Source organism: Gymnogyps californianus, chromosome 13 (assembly GCF_018139145.2).
Source record: "Gymnogyps californianus isolate 813 chromosome 13, ASM1813914v2, whole genome shotgun sequence".
NCBI lineage: Eukaryota > Metazoa > Chordata > Aves > Accipitriformes > Cathartidae > Gymnogyps > Gymnogyps californianus.
In genome coordinates, this window is record NC_059483.1 from 15002860 (window position 1) to 15026364 (window position 23505).

General features: G+C 37.5%; 1 protein-coding gene across 1 annotated transcript in view; it reads left to right on the plus strand.

Moving 5' to 3' along the window:
- The window catches only part of ERC2 (ELKS/RAB6-interacting/CAST family member 2), a 396230-nt gene that overhangs the window by 64493 nt on the left and 308232 nt on the right, over positions 1–23505 (plus strand). The window contains exons 5-6 of the mRNA XM_050904885.1: positions 9490–9513; positions 10144–10560. Of these exons, the coding sequence (XP_050760842.1) occupies positions 9490–9513; positions 10144–10560 (441 nt within the window). The remainder of the gene's footprint in view (positions 1–9489; positions 9514–10143; positions 10561–23505) is intronic.

The window sequence follows — 23505 nt, forward strand, 5'->3', positions numbered from 1 at the left end:
CACTACGCTGGGAAAAAAAATCATCTGCTTTGTTTGTGGAAACTTGAACTTGTTAGAAATCAGGGATGAAACTATTTTTTCTGAATTTCCTCCATTTTTTGGTTAAAATAAAACGGAAACAAAATTTCAATCAGTTCTAAATATGCAGCGCAATGTTTTGTTAATGAACAACACTTTGCTCATTGAGTTTTAAGAAAGTTTTTTTTTCTGCGAAGTTTTAAGAGCTTTGTGTGTGTCTGCAAGTATTTTCTCCAAATAGAACTTATTAAAAATACTTGATAATTTACTGCAAATTTTTATCTTCTGAAAGCAAGCGATTATTACTTCAGAGCTATATTTATGATGTTGAGTTAAATCTTTTTTGATAGGAAAGTTGTAACAGCAGAGAAGGCAATCCCAAAAACAAGGGCTTCTAGAAGTACCAGACAGTGCATCAGCAGAATTGCAAACTTACTGTTTCCTTTAGATAAAAGGCTGAGGAGATAACTGGAAATCTGCTGTTTTATGAGCAAAAGAGCTAGCAATGATGTGTTGTTTTGCTTTTTGTTTTTCTTTTCATCTTGTATCTCTTCATTAACAGTGAGGTTTGGGGGCGGGGTTGTTGGGGGTGGAATTTTCTTTGTTCTTTGGAAAAGATCTTGAGTGCTTTTGCACTTTCCTAGACTTCTGCTGTGATGATGTGAAGCTCTGGGTATTCTGTTCTGACTGCAGTTACTCCTGGGATTAGCTGTAGGACTGAGATTCTACTCATCTTTGGTAAACCATGGGCAGTCAGAATACAAATCGAAAGGATTGGTTATGTAGAGCCTAGACCATGTGAAAAATCTTGTGTGGGGAGGGTAAAGGTTTATGGTCCCAAATGGTCTAAAAGCTTCCTTAGAGAACCTTAAGTGCTTCAATCCCCCAAAAGAGCGAAAATGATTTATCCTGGCAAGAAAAGAGTATCAGAGAAACTGATTTCTCACAGTATGTAGTTACTTTATCTGATGAGAATAGTTTTTAAATATGAATGCCTAAGATTTATCTTTGAGTGTCCAGGACTTCTAAAACTTGCGTTGTTCTTACCTGGGTAGCTAATGTTACAGACAGAATTTTTTTTTTTTTTTTGGGGGGGGGGGGGGGGGGGGGGGAAATCTGCTTTTCTTAAGCTAACATTGATTTCCAGGCCTTGTTAAAATGTATTTTGTTTTTTCCTCCCTGTAAGTTGTAATAAGTAATCTTGAAACAGATTCTTCCAGATGTGTTCAGGTTGGTCAAAATCTGTGTTACAGGTCATTTTCAGTCAACTAAAATACTATTTAGTGATACTGGCATTGCTCAGCCCTAAAAACATACTAGCAGCATTTTACCAAAGGGAAGAGGGGAAAAAGGAGGCCACAGTCTTGTCATAACAGCATAATTGGACTGTTTAAAAGTTGCAGTAGTACCAGTAATGATCACCTAAATACAAAACCTTGCATTTTGCTGCAATACTGAAGACTTACATATTTTAATAAAGCTTTTTTTAGTAACTAAAGAACTTGATGTGGGCATTTTTGTGAACATGTATCTCTGCAGATTACTCCTCTCAAGACTTTGACTTCTTACATTTCTAAAAGTCCCTTCCTCTTGGCTTTCTGGTTCTTATGATTACCGGCTACAAGATTTGGCCCGTGAGTATTAAAGTGATTTTTATCAATAGGAGAAAACATGTAGGTTAATTCAAATTTTCTAGGTTAAAGGAATTGATGAAGAAGGTTGTACAGAATTTTTGCTTTTGAGATACTGACTACTTTATGCAAGGTACACCATAACTGAATTCCTATTGGCAAGTGTGGACTGAGGTAAAATGTACTGTGTCTCCACAGAGATAAGACTGTGTTCTGACTTGGTTAAAGCTGGTTGATAAATATCAGAAATCTTCCACTGAATAAATAATTCAACAAATAGTATTCAGCTAGCTTTCTTCAGAGAAAAAAAAAATTGAAGTGTTGCATTTTATAGGCAAGGTGAATTTGAAAGACCTGAAATGAGATCACACACCACAGAAAGCATTGGCTATGCTGGAGTAATGTAGTGGAAGGAAGAAGGAAAGGTTTATAGGGAGAGATATTTCAGACATACAGTTAGTTTTTGCTACCGCAAAATACTCCAATTTAACAAATGAACTTCAGCGCTTTAGAGGTGGATTTGTGATACTGTAATCATCTATTATGAAGAAGTATTATTTGACAGAATGACAAACTGTATCTGTGATAGCAGACCTACTTAGGGCAAATGGCAAAGCAAAGGAAATAAATGAAAAACAACATCTCTCAGCCCACAGCAAACCAGGGAATCAGGAAAGAAATATATTTACAGATTGTGCCTTAAGAATTAGGTGCAAAACTACTATGAAACCTGCAATACTAAAATGTTTTAGCCTACAGTTACCTGTCAGTTATAAATGGAGATGCATTTTTGTACAATGACCTCAAGTTTTTGGGAAGACAAAGTATTCCCTAATCTTAGTTGTTTTTTCACCAAAATATTTGTGCAAGATGACCCAGAGAAGCTGACTGAATAGTAATGAAGTCTGATAGTTCAGATTAAATATAATGTCTGTATTAAGAAATGCAGATTTAAATGTACGTGACAAGATTCCTTATTTAACTTGTAAAGCACGGTATTAAGGGCAAGCTTTATAGAATTTGACAAGGCACCAAAGTTAAAAGCATGAGGAAAGAAAAATTAAGGAAAGCCAGTAAACAAGAATTCTCCCTTTTCAAATACATGGTTCTACCAGCAAACGGTGTTATGCAGAAGTTGTCTCACATCTGTTGCACCTCCAGAATTTTTAATGCTGAAAATGCATCATGTGAATCCATTTCTTAATGTATGCTAATGAAGAAAATATCTCCAATTCCCTTTTTAGTTTTCTCTTATCGAAGAAAATAAAGATTTGCATGTTTGTCCTTAACAATGTTTAGTTATAAATATTTGCAAATCTAATGCTCATACTTGTTTCGGTAGTATAACTAAAGTTAACATACAAATTGATTTAGATGCAGCTCATAAGAAAGCTTTAAGTGATTTGTTACCTTTCAATAACAGAGCTTCATACGGTGAAGAATGAATATGTAGCAGTGGCAGATTATAGAATAAATAATGAAGCTTGATTTTAGAAAATGAGAGTATAGTCGATAGTATAATTTGCTGTTATACTTGTTCAGATATAGTCAGTTATAGTTGTAGCTTTCTACGGTGTACAGTTACACAGTAGGATTTTTTCCACAGTCTTCTGGATCATCATATATTTGCCACTGTCAAGAGACTAGACTATACCAACTGATCCAGCCCTGTAAATTCTATATTTATGTCTCAAGACACAGGGCATTTTAGTTAGTACATTTTATTCCTTTCATTGCATGCACCATAGAGGTAATGTGATCATGCAAGGCTGCTTATTAAGATATCCCGTACCATCAAGAAGTTAGCTGCAGAGACTGCTTATAACAATCATCTGTAGTTTGAAGAATAAATTCAGAAAAATACGGTGTTAGACCATGCCTTTTCAAAGGCTGTAACAGATCATAAATGACTGACAAAATCCTCTGTCATTTTTATGTGCCTTAATAAAAGGAAAAAAAGAAAGAGTATATTGAAATCTTCAGTTTAGTTTGATTTCCAGCTCTTCTGGAAGTCTTTGTCATGAATCCATCCTGATGTGCTCCTATGTATTCCCATACTGCCAGCTGCCTGGTGTAAGGTAAGGCAGTTCAGCCTCACCTCACATCCCACCCTGCAGTGTGTAGAAATCTGTTGCCTGGACCTGCTGTCTTTGCTGGACTCTGATTATTCCTTCTAAACTTGTAGGGTTTTGCTGTCAGTTGGTTTTCACTTTGTCAGATTGTTTGACCGTCACATTATATGGAAGTTCTGGCATTGAGAGGACAGAGGCTGTTGTCACAGTAGTCATTACTTCTCAGTTGTTGTAAAGCCAAGTAAGAGGGTCCCAGAAGACAAAGCTAATATATTTTGTCCTTGTGTTTGGAGTGGGAAAGAAACAGGAGAATCAGGAGCTAAAAATAGAGCCATGAGAGATAGGAACTAGAGGTCAATAAAAAGACAGTGGGGGGTGAGAGGGAGGATTGAGGCATTAGGTGGGGAAAAAACACTCAAGTCTGATAAAGTAGCTATAGCTCTTTTTAGATAAAGCACCAAAATAACAAATCATCTTGGATGGCTACAGAAATAGTTGTTTCAAATCTACTGGATGATCTTGCCATCACCCCCTTTCGTCACAGTGCTGTACTGAATTATTTAGAGCAGAAACTGTCGAAGAACATATTCAGAATCCTTCAGCAGCTCTGGTGCCCAAATTTGTGTGATTCCTGTGTGAGGAATTAGCTTGTTAGATTATCACTACACTACAGAAAACTACTGGCAAATTGTATATGGGTGGATGTATATTTCAAAATCCATCACTTCATGATAGCATAAGACCACTTTCTGCCACCAAATCCTTCAGGTTGGCTTTCCCAGTCAAGACAGCCCCAGCTATAATTTCTCTCTTTCTTGGCCTTACACGAAGTTTGTCACTTCCTTCCATGTTAGTAGCAGGCAATTTTTTACATGACAGTAGACTGGATTCTTCAACATGTTCTTTGCATTTGGTGCCAGGGTGATGGTGCAAAGTGCGGGAAGCTGTGTACTTCTGTAGGAGGACTAACAATTTTAAATCAGTGTGTCTCCTTGTGATTTCCTTTTCCTCCGCTGTTCACCATATATCTAAGGCTTTGGAATGCTCTGAAAGTGCTTATGTGCTCTGGCCCAAGGCATACTGTGGCAGGGCAGTTTTCTGCAGGCAATTCCTTTGGGAATAGCCAGTTGGCACAGATTAGAGGAACTTCCTTGTGTAGAATGTGAATTGGAATCCGGGAAGGGCCATTAATTCATCTTCCTTTCATAGTTTTGTCTCAATTTATGGGGGCAAATTTTGAAAACCTGGACTATGCTTAATTCAGAGAAAGATTAATGGAACCTCCTGTGCAGTTCCGTGGATTGCCTCTTGGAGTTGGGCTATAGAGAAGGAATGAAAAAGTTCTGAGAGAACTATTCATCTATTACCAAGAAATTGGCATGGAAATATATCTGGTCAACTGGTCTGTTTTTAATAGAAATTATGAAAAATATGATAGATCTTGCATGTTTTTTAAAAATCCCATAAAGTTCTATGTCTATGTAATGACAGCAGTGTGACATATTCACAGCACTCCTACTTTCCTCCTCCACTGCAATTAATTATACAATTTCTTTCCACCCTCACAACATTTGTTCTTTCCTTTTCTTAGCTAGCTGCAGATACAAAAATCTGTGCCAGCACAAGTCTAAATCTGGTCCATCATGTTCAAAGAGAGTTCTAAGTCTTGAAGGTGTAGGAAAATGGATTCTCTTATGTCAAAGTAGCAGTAGTCTGCCACAGTTGAGGCTGTTAGTTTTAATATAATTACTGAGAAGCAGCCACAAGTACTGTTGTGCTTAGTGAAAAACATGGTTATGGGTAGAACCTAAGAACAGCATACATAGGTTGCTGTGGAACAGAAAAGGAAGTTGTCTGGTTTATCCTAACCAGAATTGCTGTTTGAGTTCTGATTTTCTAATTATTTGTGTGTTGATCCAACAGTTTTGGCTTTTACAGCTTGCATTCAGAAGGGTTGTATGTTAGCAACGTGTATGTTAATTTTGCTTTTATTTTTGTCTTACAACATTTTAAATATTTTAGAAATTAGTTTCCCTTTACTTAGCTAAACTCTTATAGATATATAGGCATTTAGTGTACAGAGACTGCTTGATTTTGGGAAAACATTTATTTGTAAATAGTTTTTAGCATCAAGTAATAAATATTATCTAATTTAACATTAGGAGGATGTATCTTAAATCTTTATTCCGAATTATTTTCTTTTTACTATTTCTAGACTACTGGTAGTTGCTGAATATTGCTGTTGCTTAGTAGTGAAATAATTTTGGAATGCAGAGGATTTAGTTTACTCTGCTTAAGCAAAGTAAATTTTATGTGTGTGTTATTTCAGCCAGTTATTCTTTTGAAGAATGTATAGATATGAGCTTCATTCTTCAAAGAAATGCCCTGGGACTGAAGCTCTGGTTGATGGCTGATGTGGACACCAACTTGAAAATTAATTAATTAAAAGGGAAATTTCTATGTATAATGTTGAGTGAAATTTCGTTTGATCAAAAGGAAGCATTTCACTTTGAAAAATTCTAACTCCATTTAAAAAAAAAAGACAATTTAAAATTAAAAATAGCATGAAGAAGTTCAAAAGACTAAACTTCTAATTTGAAAAACAAAAAAGAAAATATTTCTTGAATTCTTTTGAGCTTTTGAGAGGCACTGTTTGCCAAGCTTGATGCAAATTTACAAATAGGTTAAATGGATACAAATCTATTTTTCCATAATTGCTCATCTGAAAATTTTCAATAAGCTCTAACCAAGGCTTCCTTCCATAACAGGAATCATAGAATGGTTTGGGTTGGAAGGGACCTTAAAGATCATCTAGTTCCAACCCGCCTGCCATGGGCACGGACACCTTCCACGAGACCAGGTCGCTCAAAGCCCCATCCAGCCTGGCCTTGAACACTTCTGGGGATGGGGCATCCACAACTTCTCTGGGCAACCTGTTCCAGTGCCTCACCACCCTCACAGTCAAGAATTTCTTCCTTACATCTACTCTAAATGTACCCTCTTTCAGTTTAAAGCCACTACCCCTTGTCCTATCACTACATGCCCTTGTAAAAAGTCCCTCTCCAGCTTCCTTGTAGGCCCCCTTTAGGTACTGCAGGGCTGCTATAAGGTCTCCCCGGAGCCTTCTCTTCTCCAGGCTGAACAACCCCAACTCTCTCAGCCTGTCTTCATAGGGGAGGTGCTCCAGCCCTCTGATCATCTTCGTGGCCCTCCTCTGGACTCGCTCCAACAGGTCCCTGTCGTCCTTATGGTGGGGGCCCCAGAGCTGAATGCAGTACTCCAGGCGGGGTCTCACAAGAGCGGAGTAGAGGGGGAGAATCACCTCCCTTGACCTGCTGGTCACTCTTCTTTTGATGCAGCCCAGGATACAGCTGGCTTTCTGGGCTGCGAGTGCACATTGTCAGCTCGTGTCCAGCTTTTCATCCACCAGAAAAACAAGTAAAGATGTGTCAGATAGGTCAGTTATATGGTTCCAAGTCCAAAGTCATAAAAAATGAAGCTGTTTCTCTAAATTATAAGATTGAATTAAAAATTTTGTATAAATTTTATTTTTTATTTGATTGTGGTCTTTTTAGTTTTTGCCACATTTGCAACACTGTCATGTTTTCCTTTGAAGCCTTTGAATAAAAATGTTTTTTATAAATGGAGGCTGTGACTCTCATGCATAATTGCTTTCTGTCAGAAGCTGGGATTTAAGCGCCGCCCCCCCGTAACAACAAAACCTGAACAGAAAAAAACCTTTTCCTTGAGCTTTGAGATAGAAACTTGTATTATGAATTCTTAAATACTTTTAAAAAAATCCCTTACCAGTCATGCCACTGAAATAAACTATTATGTGTAATTTTAAAGTAGCTCACAACATCATCAGCTAAGCTAAAATGTTCTCAAAGGTGAGAATGGAGATATTCCAATGTATTCTTTGAGGTGTCTGTCATATTTTTTTCTGAGATTTTACTTTTTTAAAAAAGTGAAATGTTACTTTTATCTGCTCCCTTGCCTTTTCCATCTCAATAGTCAAAGAATGTAATGCAATGTGAAGGTGGTCTCTAGTTTCCTTTTTCCTTTTCTTTTTAATACTCTTAAACTAGGATTTCATCCATATTTCTGCTCTAATGCTAGTGAAGAAAAATATTTTCTTGTATAAAGGAAACTTGCGATCTATTTAGTAAAAACTGAATTATTTTTAATTCAGTAATTTCAAGCATCTATTCTCCTCCAACTTTCAGTGTTACAAAGCTACAAAGGATTAGAGAATACAGTAAGTCTGTATTCTCTAATGCAAGATGTCATTTAGTTTGGAATCATCGTAAAACTACTGTATTGGCTGGCTAAGGTAATCTACAAAAATTATGTCCTTATGACTTAACATAGTGAAAGTGCATTTAAAAAGAAATGGTTTTGATTCTGTTTACTTTGCAGCATCTGTCCCTCTTTGGCATTGCCTTCCCATATCTTCGTTAATTCACTCATTCATGATAATCATTGAATATAATTTCTGTACTACTTGAAAATTTGTTTGGATTTATGCACTGAATTCCTGTGCTAAAACTGTCAGTCTTGGGGTCATAAACACTCTGTATTAATAGACTTAAAGTGGGAAAATTGCTACATCTAGAGGAGTTTTAAGTTTATTGGGAGCTTTTAAGTTTATATAAATAATTAAAAAGATGATGAAATTAAGAAAATATAAGAATTACCATTAAATAAAAGTAGGGCTGTAAATGAGTAGCCTACATTTGTATGCTCTTAACTGAGTGTGTCCCTAATAAGATGCAAATATTGAGAGAATTAAGATCTGGACATTTATTAAAACAGTGCTATTTAATGATAGAACAGATTCAAAGTGTCTAACTGTACAGAATTCTACCACTGGCAATACTTTTTTCCATTTGAAGTAACTGATAAAAAACATGATTTCAAAAGGGTATTTTCTTAAGGTTTTGCATTTTTCATTCAGTTTATTGTTACAAACTGATAGCTTTAGATGTAATTGTGCTAAACATGAAGGTAGTATCAAATGAAATGATGTTTTGTTGTTTGTTTGGGTTTGGTATTTTTGTTGTGTTTTTAGAATATGGAGTTGCAGAATATCCATTAATGCAAAAAAGTCTGGTGCCATGCATTTAAGTCCCCTAATTCCTGCAAGTAAATGTCTTCTGGTACAGACCATGTGACTACTCAGGAATTCATATTTCTATAAATTCAGTATGCTGTGTAGGCAGTGAATAGAGGGCAAAAATAAGAAGAAAAACAAATCGTCAGATGAAAATATAATCTGAAATAAACATCATAAACCATAGTAATTTAGGATAATTATCTATGTTCTAACCTTAACATGGGCAAAATCATTTTTGATTTTGATTTGTGTTGAATAAGGAATGCAAGATTTACCTCTTGAACAGAGAAAGAGCCCTGCACTCAGATGTAGTACAAAAATTTTAGGACAAGTTACTGTGTTTTGAAAAACCTTAAAGTGTAAAAGAACAGTAAGATAAAATAGGAATGATGTTGTTCACTGTGAGATTGATTATTTCTAATTCATTTTTCTTTGTCACATTTATTGAGTAAAGTCTGTCTATAGTTTAGGTTTATATATTTGAGTACTGTGAAGTTGTTGGTGCCTTTCTGTATAACTCAATAAAATTATTTTTTTTCTGTTGAAGGTACTTTTTGTTGAATTCAGTTCTTTCTGTTGAATCTCCTTTGCTTGCATCTGACCTTTATTTATGTTGATTTTGCTTCATTTTTTCGTTTACCATGCTGTTCAGTTTTTGGATGCCAGGAGAGCAAAGGTTTGTCCACTATTTGCAGTCAATTTATTTTTCAAAATTCAGTATTGCTTATTGGCTTTTTTATTTGCTTGTTAGAGATACAGTAATCCTGTTTACTAAACATATTCATAGCTTTAGTTGCCAAAAGAAAAAAACAAAACCAACCAGCCCCAACTCAGCCCCTCCCCAAAGGCCCCTTCAATTATAGTGAGTGCTTTGATTGACTTTATAAACAGTACTGTTGAGCACCATGAAGGGCAGAATTACCTTTAATCTATGAAGTAATTTAGAAAACATGGAATACTGAGTCTTTCAGCTTTGTAGGTACATATTGACTGTACTAATGGATGTGTTACTGCCTAGTGTTCGGGTTTGTTGGTTTGCCTTTCTTTGGTATTTATTTTATCTGTAGCTGACACTATTTTGTGTGTGTGTTTGTTGTCTTCTTTTTTTCTAGAAGCACTTGAAAGAGATCATTACCAATATTGTCACATGCATTTGCTATTTTATAAGGTCATTTGATATACTTTCATCATTGATTCTAATGAATTTTTGTAACAGAGTACAACAAAAGTTTAATCAAAGACTAATCCTACATTCAGATCCTAAATTGATTTTTTTTTTCCCCCCCCTTTCTTTTCTTTATTGCAGCATCTGCAAATGACAATCCAGGCACTTCAAGATGAGCTTAGAACCCAGAGAGACCTTAACCATCTTCTCCAGCAAGAAAGTGGAAACCGAGGGGCTGAGCATTTTACCATTGAGCTCACAGAGGAGAATTTTCGAAGACTTCAAGCAGAACATGATAGACAAGCTAAAGAGCTCTTCCTGTTGAGAAAAACACTAGAAGAAATGGAGCTTAGGATTGAAACACAAAAGCAAACACTAAATGCCAGAGATGAATCAATAAAAAAGCTTCTGGAAATGTTGCAAAGTAAAGGTTTGCCATCTAAAGGAATGGAAGATGACAATGAGAGAACTCGAAGGATGGCAGAGGCTGAATCTCAGGTTAATCATTTAGAAGTGATTTTAGATCAGAAGGAGAAGGAAAACATGCATCTTAGAGAGGTAATGAAAAACTAATTTATTTGTTTAAAAGACATTGTCAAAGTACTGGCTGCGGTTTTAGAAATATAGTTTAGAGTATCTAAGTGTTTTCTTTTTCTGCTCTCATTTTTTCATAAAAAAGATAACATGCATTTGTTTTACATCTGTAATAAATACACAACAGGAGTATATGACATTTGAAAGCAAATATAAGAAATTATGGAAGAAAAGTAGTTGTATTTGGGGCTTATCTGACATTTTTGCTTTGCATAGTTTCTGTATTATTTGTATTTTGACAAATGAAGGCTAGAACTACTGAACAGGGAAGTAACACCTACTGCTGCTATAAACTAAATAGTCATGAGTGCATGCTACTTTTGTGTTTGATTTTATACCCCTTGTGTTTGAAAGGAGTGTTTTAAGATGTTTTGCCTTCCATATAAACAAAGGCTTCTGCCTATGTGCATTTCATGTATTTTCATGTGTGGTACCCCAACTTTTTTAGGTAAATATACCACATAATGTTGCCACATTAAAACACTGCGGTGGTGGCTGCACTGTATTTTGAGAGATCCTAATTTGATCCCAAGCCCACCTGCACCAGCTGCCCACATCATTTGTGAATGCATTTTTGGGACTGGATTTGGGATGATTGAATTAGTACAATTGAAAGAAAATCTGGCCTGGTGTCAAGCCCATCTGCCCCTCTACATCCCATGCAGCCCTTCAGCATTATCATGTGACGAGTGTCAGGCAAACAAGACAGTGTGAGTCTTCCTCAGAAAGACCCTGTTGCTTCCTGCTAAGAAGGGTGAAAACTGCAGGGTGATCATGTACAAGCTACCCACAGTAACGGAAATCAGGATAAACAGGTCTGTTTCCTTAGAAACTCGGCAACAGTGTAGTCTGAGCTTTCAGTCTAGTAAAAACACCAATTTGCCTGACAGATCAAAGCATGTATAAAATTAGTACAAGAGCATAGAAAACTATTGGCTCCTGTATATCACTAAACGTATGAATGCTAGAGATTAAGAATAGCTATTTACATCTACAGAATGTTGTCAAAATATTTTCTTTGCTATGGACAAATTCTTTTATGTTTAACTTATGACTACTTTAGGGTTTTTTTATTCCTTTTTTTTTTGGTCTTCTCTAACCTAGAATATGTATTGAGGACTCAGTGGTATCTGAGGCCCATCTGAAGCTTGGAAACTGGAAAATTTGCAAGGCACAATGATACATTTCAGTAAAGTTTTCTTGTGAAGGTGTGGATGCTGAATCTTTTCACAGGCAGAATTTTAATTAAAAAGTGATGTCACCCATTAATGAAGTCTGAAAGTCAATGGATCCTGAAAGGAGTTGCATTAGGAATTAATGATACTGAGTTTGTGATGAGGGAGGATTGTGGGAGAAGTTCTATAAACTAGCAGACAAGTTTCTGGATTTAGATCTGCTATTCTCAGAGTAGTACATACAGTCTGTTTCAAGGATGGATGATTTGCTATTTATTATTTGTTTTGTTATGTGATTTGTTTGTATTTCACCTGTTGCACCAGTATCACTTAAGTTTGTGAATCCTAATTTGGGTAGGTATTAGACATGAATAAATTTACAGCAGAAATTTGAAGAAAGTTTCTAATTAGCACAGTAGCCAAGAGTAGTGAGAGAAATAGAACTAAATAGAGCTTGAAAAGTAGATAAAATGTAAGCTTCCAAGTAAAGTCCTTGGGCATCCAATTTATTGATTAGTCCAAGGAGACATGCTGAAAGGAGATCATATTGCTACTTATAGACTGTGCATGTTTCTCCTATATTTATACTGAATTAGTTTTATGTTTCAGAGTTCCCCCGGGTTACCCTCAGGGGCCAGGAAAAAAATTTTCTCCCTCAATTTATATGAGGATATAGAGGTTGTCTTTCGTCTGGAGTGCTGCAAGTATACAATGAGGTTTACTGGAGTTTCTGCTTATGACATGCCTTGGTAACTAGTCAAAGTTTAAAAATTTACTAGGTTTGCTGTCTGGAATCTGTCCCTGTCAGATTGGCAGGAACTATTTAGTGATGTAGAGATTTTGGCTAACCATTTCCTTGGTATTATAAGAATTCAAGGCTTTGGGTGAAGTCTGTCTCTCCAGCTTTCTTCCTGTTGCACATGGTATTTATGGGTTTTGATTTTTTTTTTTTCCCCCTCCATATTTGAAATTTATTGTAGGGAGCTTGGAAGTGTGATGTGTAAGGTGTATGAACTCTTTAGAAACTAAATGTTTAGTAGATGCCTGCTAGTTTTTCCAGGAATCTGGATTTCATTGTTCAGGTGGGGTCCTGGAAAAATGTTCTGAGGTTCAAATTTTGTCTTTTGCTGTCTTGTTATGGGAAGTAGTCTACATGCTTTCAGGGAATATCAGATATTCTGTATAGTTTTATCTTATTTGTTAAAAGTCCAAATGGATCAACTTTTGATCTTCATGTGTAGCTTGGTAAGTCCTTGTTATTCTGCAGTGCTCGTTTGAGTTGCTGTCACTGCATGTAATCTTCACCCTGCACAATACAGTTTTCCAACATGATAAAATAGGAATTACTGTGTAGAATCTTTTGCAGTAGTCTCCTCAGTGGATTGATTTTTTTTTTTTTTAACTCGTGTCTGTAAGTTTTCATCCTAACTGTGTAAACGACCTTGAAGAGTTACTGGATTTTTTTTTTTTTCCCCTGAGAATGCTTTAAAAGTAAACTGGAACTTGGATACATTTTTAATTAATTCCATTCATGAAGTAGTATTCACTCAAATTGTGTTAATCTTTCTGTATCTTTAACAAAATATTTGTCATTTTAGAACTTCATCTAAAATATTCTGCTTTCTGTATTTTTACAGGTTGGAGTACAGAGCTTTTGTTGAGTATATTTCTGAGAAACTGGTATATTGTCATGTGTAACATACTGTTTGATCAAACCCTGAACACTTGTTTCTGTTTTTTAATTAGTTTTGCTATTTGACTTTCTGCCACTGAACTAGAAACAAGTTAAGGAAGATAAACTTCTTTGTAGCAGCAAATTAAGTTATTCAACAAACAGAGTTTTCTAGTGTGTCAATTTGCCCTTACAATGATAGATTCTACTGTAGTCTCCAGTGGAAGGAGTGCTATCTATGGAAAAAAGCTGAACATGGTGGAAATGAGGTTGAATGTGGAAAAAATAACTGAAGACTACTGATTTTCTACAGCCTCAATACTACATTTAAAAGCATATATAGATCAACTTCTCATAAGCCAAGCTGTTGGTGTTTGGTTTAAAAATACTTTCAATCTGAAGTTTTTCAGTTCTTGAAATCTAATTGTGTACCATCCTGTTACCTTTTAAATCCTAGCTGGAGGAAGGCCAAATCTTATATGCAACCATATCTTTCTCCCTTATGCTGTTCATTTCTTAGTTCTTTAGAATAGTGCCAAAGCTGGAATCCATCTTCTCTCTTGGTTGTTCAGTCTTCTAGATCTCTCAACACGGTGGAACAGAAAGCTAATGGATGAGAAGCAGAAGAAATTGATTTTGTTATTAATAAACACTGGTGGGTGGAATTTTGACCAAACCAGTGAATTAAAATAACATGCTGTGAGAGAAACTGAAGCAACTGGTCTTGAAACATTGGCAATTAAGGACACCCTCTTCTACGCACTCATGTTTCCGGCTGTCAATTCTATCTCCTTGACCTGCACCCCCCTGAGCACTGATCATACTAGGAATTGAATAGTAAGGGATATGTTCTTTGTTATTCCAGAGCTGCTTTTGTCTAGCTAGTAATTTTTTCAAAGTTTACTTAACTAGGTAGTGAGAAGTAACTTTTCTTGTTGTCCTTCAGTCTCTACCACTTTGTCAATTATGAAATGTTTCTCATATTAATTTTCTGCCCATTTCATGTAAGCATGCACTTTACCAGAAACCAATATCCTGCAGTTTTGATTCAAAATAATTTGCTGAATATCCAAGAATCATGTAAAAATTTCTCTCTTAAGCCATTGATTGTTTCTTTTTTCCTGTGAATAGCTGTAGCAGAATTTCATAATATAGCTGCCTTCAAAGATCTGGAATTTCTCCAGGTCTTAGATTATATTTCTTAGACAAGGTACAGGGAAGAGACATACAAATAGCTAGTGTACCGGAGGCATAAGAATAACTCTGGAAAATAAAACAACTCATTTTTTAATTTGTTTTCATATTCTTAGCAGATTTGGACTGACTTTGGCATGTTAACTACCTGGCACTCAAAGACTGTACCTTTCTGCAGTGTGCAGTCTACTGCATCTTTAAACTTTGTTTCACAGGGTCAAACTTGGGATGATAGGTTTACTCAAGTTTTGTGTTTGAAGGTCTTAGGAATGGCAAATTTGAGGCTTATTATACAGAAGGAGAAGGACACTTCAGCTGAAGTTGGAATCCTGCTCTTACAGGAATAGCAAAGAATGTCAGTGTCGGTAAGGTTCGTTAAAATGTTGGGAAATAAGCTATGCAAAAAAATGGGATTAGATTTCTTTCCATGTATTATGGAATTTAAAATCTAGGCAATAAGCTTTCACAAGGATAGCTAGATTCCCAGCTTTGTGATAGTTACAACAAAAGTTCCCTTAGTTGCTGATTCACAAAGCAAGAAAGAACAAATAAAACTCTGAATAGCAAAAAGTGTGAGGATGTGTTTCTGCTTCAGTTTTGGAGATGCAGCCTATTGAGGAGAGAATGTTGAGCTCTTTTCCATGGTTTCTGAGAACTTCTGCCCAGTTTGCACTCAGTTTTCCATCACTGAGTTAGACTGAATCCTGTGTCTGTAACTAACCAACCTCACTCAAATATTTTTGTTAATGTTTTTCAAAGGTAGCTGAATTTTATTGATATTTTGTGAGACAAAATGATATAGCACTTGCTTTCATAAGGAAACAATGTATCCTGTATGGAACAAAGCGGTCTTTGCAAATACACGCACATAAGAAACAGGACATTCTTGGGCCAGGTCGTCTCCCTGTAAGTACGTTAATGGTTGAAAATCTGTCTTGAAGCCATAATGTCATACCATGGCATTCTTTGTGTTCAGAATTAAATATCATGAAGATCACTAAATATACATTCCTGTCAGAAAACACAAGATGCCTGCCTTAAAGTTCTTAAATTTGTTATCACATGTCTCTTCTAGAATTTTAAATAAACATTTTTTTCTCTATAACTTTGGGAGAACTGTAGGTAATATGGGGATTTTATCATGTGGAAATCTAGCACAGATGTTTGGTATTACTTTTTTTTTAAACATAGTGACCACACATTATTTACTCTAAGTACCATTAAGTATTTTTTTATTATTGCTATTAAAAACTTGCCTTAGGCAAAGTCCCACTAAATCTCTAGTAAACTCAAATGTTAAAATTCCAGCAAGTATTTTATTATATATACATACATGTATATTATGCATGCCATCTCTATATAACATACAATTTCACTAAAACAGAATCTGAGATCATATAAGATTTTATATATACATTTTAACTCTTATCTTGTATGTATTCTTAAAATAATGTTGTTGCACATGGCTTAAAGCTACAGCTTTTTTATATTTGGTAGAAAGAAGAAGAACACAGCTTCTTTATTGTAATTTAAAGTGTACTTTTAAACTTTCAAGCGTTTTTTAAAACTTGTTCTATCTTTGAACTCAGCTTGGTCAAATAATGAAGGCTGCTGATAGGATTTGAACTGCCATCATGAATTAGTTATTGCATGTTTTTAAAGTTATTAATGGAGCAAAGTTCCTTCTTCCACTGTGAATAGAACAGATGCCTTGCAGACTTTTGGTATTTACTGTAAATGTCTTACACTGGAGCCAGCAGTAATTTACTAAGGAAATGCTTTATCGACACCGAACATTTCTTCCCTGAAGTTAGTTATATAGATTAGCAACCATTCTAGACTGAACCTCTTTATTAGGTTCATTAGTGCCTCCTTCCTTTTATTTCTCCTACCTCAGCTCAAAATATTAATCTAATCAGTTGCTATAAAGACAATTACTTTCTATCAAAATATCAATAGTAATATGTGTTTTTAAGGTGACCCCTTAAGTATACAGAAGGACTTTGCAATGTTGGCAGTCACTCCGGACATGAGAAAGTAGACAACACCTGATTATGCTCTAGAGAATGGTTATTACTTCTAACTTAGCCCATTCAGATTTTGTTATGCCCCATGGTGGTCAGGATAAAAGGCAGGGTAGGGACAGGTGACATTATAGTGGGGGTCTGCTATAGGCCACCTGACCAGAAAGGCCGAGCAGATGAGGCCCTCTATAGACAGATAGCAGCAGCCTCACGTTCACAAGCCCTGGTCCTCATGGGGGACTTCAACCACCCCAATATCTGTTGGAGGGACAACACAGCAGGGCATAAGCAATCCAGGAGGTTCCTGGAATGCATTGTTGATAACTTCCTTCTCCAAGTGATGGAGGAGCCAATGAGGAGAGGTGCTATGCTGGACCTTGTTCTCACCAACAAGGAGGGGCTGGTGGGGAATGTGAAGCTCAAGGGCAGCCTTGGCTACAGTGACCATGAAATGGTGGAGTTCAAGATCCTTAGGGCAGCAAGGAGGGTGCACAGCAAGCTCGCTACAGTGGACTTTAGGAGAGCAAACTTTGGCCTCTTCAGGGATCTGCTTGGTAGAGTACCATGGGATAAAGCCCTGGAGGGAAGAGGGGCCCAAGAAGGCTGGTTAATGTTCAAGGATCACCTCCTCCAAGCTCAGGAGCAATGCAACCCAACAAAGAGGAAGTCAGGCAAAAACTCCAGGAGGCCTGCATGGATGAACAAGGAAGGAGCTCCTGGACAAACTCAAACACAAAAAGGAAGCCTACAGAAGGTGGAAGCAAGGACAGGTAGCCTGGGAGGAATACAGAGAAATTGTCTGAGCAGCCAGGGATCAGGTTAGGAAAGCCAAAGCCCTAACAGAATTAAAACTGGCTGGGGACATCAAGGGCAACAAGAAAAGCTTCTGTAGGTACATCAGTGATAAAAGGAAGACTACGGAAAATGTCGGCCCTCTCCAGAAGGAAACAGGAGACCTGGTTACCCGGGATATGGAGAAGGCTGAGATACTCAACAACTTTTTTGCTTCAGTCTTCACCAGCAAGTGCTCCAGCCACACCGCCCAAGTCGCAGAAGGCAGAGGCAGGGACTTGGAGAATGAAGAACTGCCCACTGTAGGAGAAAACCAGGTTCGAGACCACTGAAGGAACCTGAAGGTACACAGGTCCATGGGACCTGATGAGATGCATCTGCGGGTCCTGAGGGAACTGGTGGATGAAGTGGCTAAGCGACTATCCATCATATTTGAGAAGTTGTGGCAGTCCGGGGAAGTTCCCATTGACTGGAAAAGGGGAAACATAACCCCCATTTTTAAAAAGGGGGAAAAAAAGGAAGACCCGGGGAACTACAGGCCAGTCAGTCTCACCTCTGTGCCCAGCAAGATCATGGAGCAGATCCTCCTGGAAAGTATGCTAAGGCACGTGGAAAATAAGGAGATGATAGGTAACAGCCAACATGGCTTCACTAAGGGCAAATTGTGCCTGACAAATCAGGTGGCCTTCTACGATGGGGTTACAGCGTTGATGGACAAGGGAAGAGCACCTGACGTCATCTACGTGGACTTGTGGAAAGCATTTGATGCTGTCCCACACAACATCCTTGTCTCTAGATTGGAGAGACATAGATTTGACAGATGGACCACTTGGTGGATAAGGAATTGGCTGGATGGTCACACTCACAGAGTTGCGGTCAACGGCTCGATGTCCAAGTGGAGACCAGTGACGAGTGGCATTCCTCAGGGGCCGGTATTGGGACCGGTGCTGTTTAACATCTTTGTCAGTGACATGGACCGTGGGATTAAGTGTGCCCTCAGGAAGTTTGCTGACGACACCAAGCTGTGTGGTGCAGTCAACACACTGGATGGAAGGGATGCCATCCAGAGGGACCTTGACAGGCTTGAGAGGTGGGCCCGTGCGAACCTCGTGAAGTTCAACAAGGCCAGGTGCAAGGTCCTGCACATAGGTCGGGGCAGTCCCAAGCACAAATACAGGCTGGGCGATGAGAGGAATGAGAGCAGCCCTGAGGAGAAGGACTTGGGGGGTGTTGGTTGACGAGAAGCTCAACATGACCTGGCAATGTGTGCTTGCAGCCCAGAAAGCCAGCTGTATCCTGGGCTGCATCAAAAGAAGAGTGACCAGCAGGTCAAGGGAGGTGATTCTCCCCCTCTACTCCGCTCTCGTGAGACCCCGCCTGGAGTGCTGCGTTCAGCTCTGGGGCCCCCACCATAAGGACAACAGGGACCTGTTGGAGGGAGTCCAGAGGAGGGCCATGTAGATGATCAGAGGGCTGGAGCACCTCCCCTATGAAGACAGGCTGAGAGAGTTGGGGTTGTTCAGCCTGGAGAAGAGAAGGCTCCGGGGAGACCTTATAGCAGCCTTGCAGTACCTGAAGGGGGCCTACAAGGAAGCTGGAGAGGGACTTTTTACAAGGGCATGTAGTGATAGGACAAGGGGTAATGGCTTTAAACTGAAAGAGGGTACATTTAGAGTAGATGTAAGGAAGAAATTCTTGACTGTGAGGGTGGTGAGGCACTGGAACAGGTTGCCCAGAGAAGTTGTGGATGTCCCGTCCCTGGAAGCATTCAAGGCCAGGCTGGATGGGGCTTTGAGCAACCTAGTGGAAGGTGTGCCTGCCCATGGCAGGCGGGTTGGAACTAGGTGATCTTTAAGGTCCCTTCCAACCCAAACCATTCTATGATATTCTTGCCAGGGTGCTTGGTTGCAATAGTTTTTATAAGTCCACGTGGAGGATTAGAAAGCTTTGTTCATTTAGAAATCAGTTTCTTTAAAGACAGGATTGCTCTCCATGACAACATCACCAGTAGTTTGGAATCTAGAATATGAGAAAACTGTCAGTTTCAAATTGGCATGTCTCAGAGTAGCAACTAAAGAAATTATTTTAGGAAGAAAGAGAAAAAACAGTTTCATGAATAAGCTCCATTTTCTATACCTTTCAATATGTGCAGGTGGTAAGTGTTGATCCTGCCAGCATTCCTGGAAAATGCATTCTTTAGAAGGTAATCTGGGGACTGTGTTGAATTGCTGTAAAACTAGTATTGTCCCCAGATGTGGAAATACTACCTTTGCAGGGCTGTTTGCTCAGTTCACACATTTACAACTTTCAGGCTGCATGTAAACATTTTAGAGACTAACCAATAATGAAACAGAGAAAAATGATCAATTTTGGTTTCTATCATAGGTTTTGTTTCCTTTCATCTTCTATTATCTTTTAAAGTCTCTGTTCTGTAAACATGCTGCTACTCATCTCTGTGGCAATAACTTCATTACTCTATAATGTAATTAATTTTCTCTAGCTTCATCTTCTTGTCCTTGTTCATATGAATGACAGTAGCTTACGTATGTGACTCAGAGCTCTGACATGTTGATGTATTTTCACAGAAAGAATCAGAGCTGAATTTGTGGGGAAGAGGGGAGCTGGTTACCCTTGAATTTCTATGTATACTTTTCTGCTTTAGACTCTCTCCTAAGTGCAAGAAGATGTACCCAGAAGGTAATTAAGCCATGGAATAGATTGCCCAGAGTTGTTGAGAACCTCATTGGGCTGAGGAGATACAAGATACAGATTGTAAATCCCATAGAATTTATGCTCATAGCACAGTTTATTATGCTTAGAAGTGCATTTGAAAGTCATTTGGTCATGTTATGTGCTATCTTCAGCATTTATTTTAGAATTATTTTCATTTTGTAATTCTGTTCCCATTAGATAATCCATGGCTAAGACTTTTCTTAGAACAGTCATTAGAAAAAGAAAAAAACTTGTCAGAGAGAATGTGGGAATTTGCTGCTCCTACTGAAATGGAACTAGACTGACAGTGATTATGCATCTCCTTAGTTGCTCTGCACAATGTAACACCTAGACAGTGCTATCTGATAGCAGTGTTTCCTAATCACTTGATCATTCAGGGAGAAGTCATATTTCTACTACCTTAGAGCCTCTTAAAAACAAAACAAACAAAACAAAAACCAAAAGGTAAAATGAGTGGTGCTATGATTTTCATTATATTTTATATGAACAAAAATAAAAGGGGGGGAAAGAAACATCACTGAAGATTAAAAAGGTAAAATGAGTGGTGCTATGTTGTTCATATAAACTATAATGAAAATAAATAAAAGGGGGGAAAAGAAACATCACTGAAGATTAAAAAACAAATACAGAAACCAAAACAAAGCACCAAATTATTTAAGATGTAGTTTTATTGTATACATAGCTCATCATAAATAATGATTACCTTTTGCATCTCACTGGGATCAGTCAACTCAAAATTAAGGAAATACTTCACAGAAGAGCATGAATGTGTCTTCCAGAACTTCAGCACTCTAAATATAACAAAAATATTGATCTGTCCACTGATCTGTGTTGCCAATAATGTTTGCATGCCTCGCAGTTTATTTTTAACAAATTATCTCTCAGTGTCTTTCTTAGTGTAATACTCCTCTTCTATAGATGAGGAAAATGAAGCAAAAGGTAAGTCAGCAAACTGCCCAGGTCTTCTCAGAAAATCAGTAACGAAGCAGGGGGAAGGATCTGCATGACTTCCATGTACATTCCCTGACTGCTGTTATTCATTTCAGTCCACTATGCAAATGGAACTGCAGTAGTTGAAAAAGAAGTGTCTTTATTCAAAGATTTGAATTTAAAATAGAATGTATTTTAGCTCATGTTTAAAACATGAGCTACTAGAAACTGCTGTAAGCAACTACAGTCAAATCGCCTTAAGGAGGAGACAGCTGGAAATGAAAAGGTTTAGCAAAAGGGCAGTGCTGATAGTTGTGTGAAGAGTGGGCCCTGGGTAAGAGGGTTTTCAGTTGTTAATTTAAGATCAGCTGAGTGTTTGGGGTGGAAGAGTTGCCATTAGATGTGAGATTTGTAGTACAAGCACTGCTCCTTGCAAGCACCCTGTTTCAAGCCAGCCAGATCTGGAGAGTTTATCAGATTACCGGTTCTGCTTAGTGCAAAGCAGTCAGTATTTTGTGTATTTTGAAAATTCAGGAGGATCAGTTCAATTCCAGGTGTGGGCAAAAGTGTACATCCTTAACATTTGATAACTTTCTGTTGCATCACAAGCTTTCTCTTGAGGGGAAGATCTAATATTCTGAAATGCCATTGCTTTCTATTTTCTTTCTATTATTTACTGTCTTTCATAGTTTTGTAAGATCATGCTGGCCTATTTTCTATTAAAAGAAGTGTAGACCTGATTACATAGTACTAATGCAGGTTCTAGGCTATTCTTTATATATATATATATAAAAAAAGGTTTTTCATGATGAGGTCAAAGAACTAAGTCTTCGGTCAAGTGGGTTCTTACTCATGCTGAACTATTGTTCATGCTTCTCAAACCAATGAACTTAATTAAACCACATCCCTCTAATCTTCTGCTTACACTGGACACATGCAAATAATGTGTCCCACTTTTGCTGACTTCTACCTGCATTTCATATTGAGGTCCAACTGACTGAATCTACTGGGTTTTTTTCAGCTTCCTTTGGGGCAATAGCTGTTGCACAATATTTAAGTCAGGATATAAGATATCATTAGTTAATGATATGGTCTCTCATGGCAGGTGCTGTCTTCCTACTTAAAAACATTACAAAGAATTTAAGACCATACTACTAAGTAAGCGTTAGAGTAACAGTCATGTTGGGTGCATTTACTGCAATTTAAAATTACTGACCTTCAGCCAGCAGGCATAAGGAATTGGAAATGTGCTTATGAGGTGGACCCCAAACTTGAACCAACTTTGTTATTCCAGATATATTGGCTTATAACACCCCAGAAGAAAAATCAGTCTGAAAAATTATTCTATTGTCCATTTTAAATGAAAGCTACTGTTGAATCTTTTTATGATAAAAGTGCTTTCCCACTGTGTGATTATTTCCAGAAGAATATTGGAAGAAGAGACTGAGAATCTGAATAATTTCAGTTATTGTTAAAGTTGCTGTAGACTGGCATCTCTTTTACTTACCGCCTCCTGCATCATCTTGCAAGAAAACCTTAGAACTCTAGAGGAAAATGAAGGTTTTGTAAAATAATAGGTTGAAGAACACTCACTGTTCTTCTAAATCCTTTATACCTATATAGTTCCAAGAGCAGAATAAGTTTAGAAAACCCCATTTTGTAATTTTCAGGGCTAGTCTTCTAAATTCTAAACCAAAACTGCTATTTCCAGGACATCACATGTTTTAGCTGAGACTCCTTTGTCTTAGGAATCATGCAGCCTTTTACCTGGACTAAAAACCCAGGTATTGTAGTCATACGAGCTTGACTTCCAGAAAACTGCAACAGGCTAGCCTCCTGCCAGAGACTATATACACGTGTATGTATGTGTATGTACACATTTTTTCCTTTGCGTGGGTGTGAAGAACTGAAAGAAGAAAACGTGTTTTGTCATCTATAAAAAAAGCACCTCCCCCCCCCCCAGTCCCCTAAAAAGGAAATACAGCTTTTAGTTTGCTAAACTTTTTCCTTGTACAAATCTTAAACTCTGTGTAGCAACATGAGTTTTGCCTTTGTATATGCATGGCCTGTCTCAGTAATAAAAGTGGAAGTATATTATAGGCAGTAGAATATGGCTAATAATGTAAACTCTTCCTAAAGTTTCACCTGAAGCTCAGTTTGATGAAGGAAAAGTGTAATGTTAGATTAAACCATTTAACGAAACAAGATTTCTGATTTAGTGAACAGATATAAATTTGTTGTTGAAACAGTCTAACCCCTTTCTTCAGAAAGAACATATAGCCTTTGATCTAGTGGAACTGGAATTTAGCTAGTCACTAATTAGCTGATCATGTCCTAATTTTATAGATGTATTCATTGGCTTGTGAGATAATCTTGATCATAGGTCAAT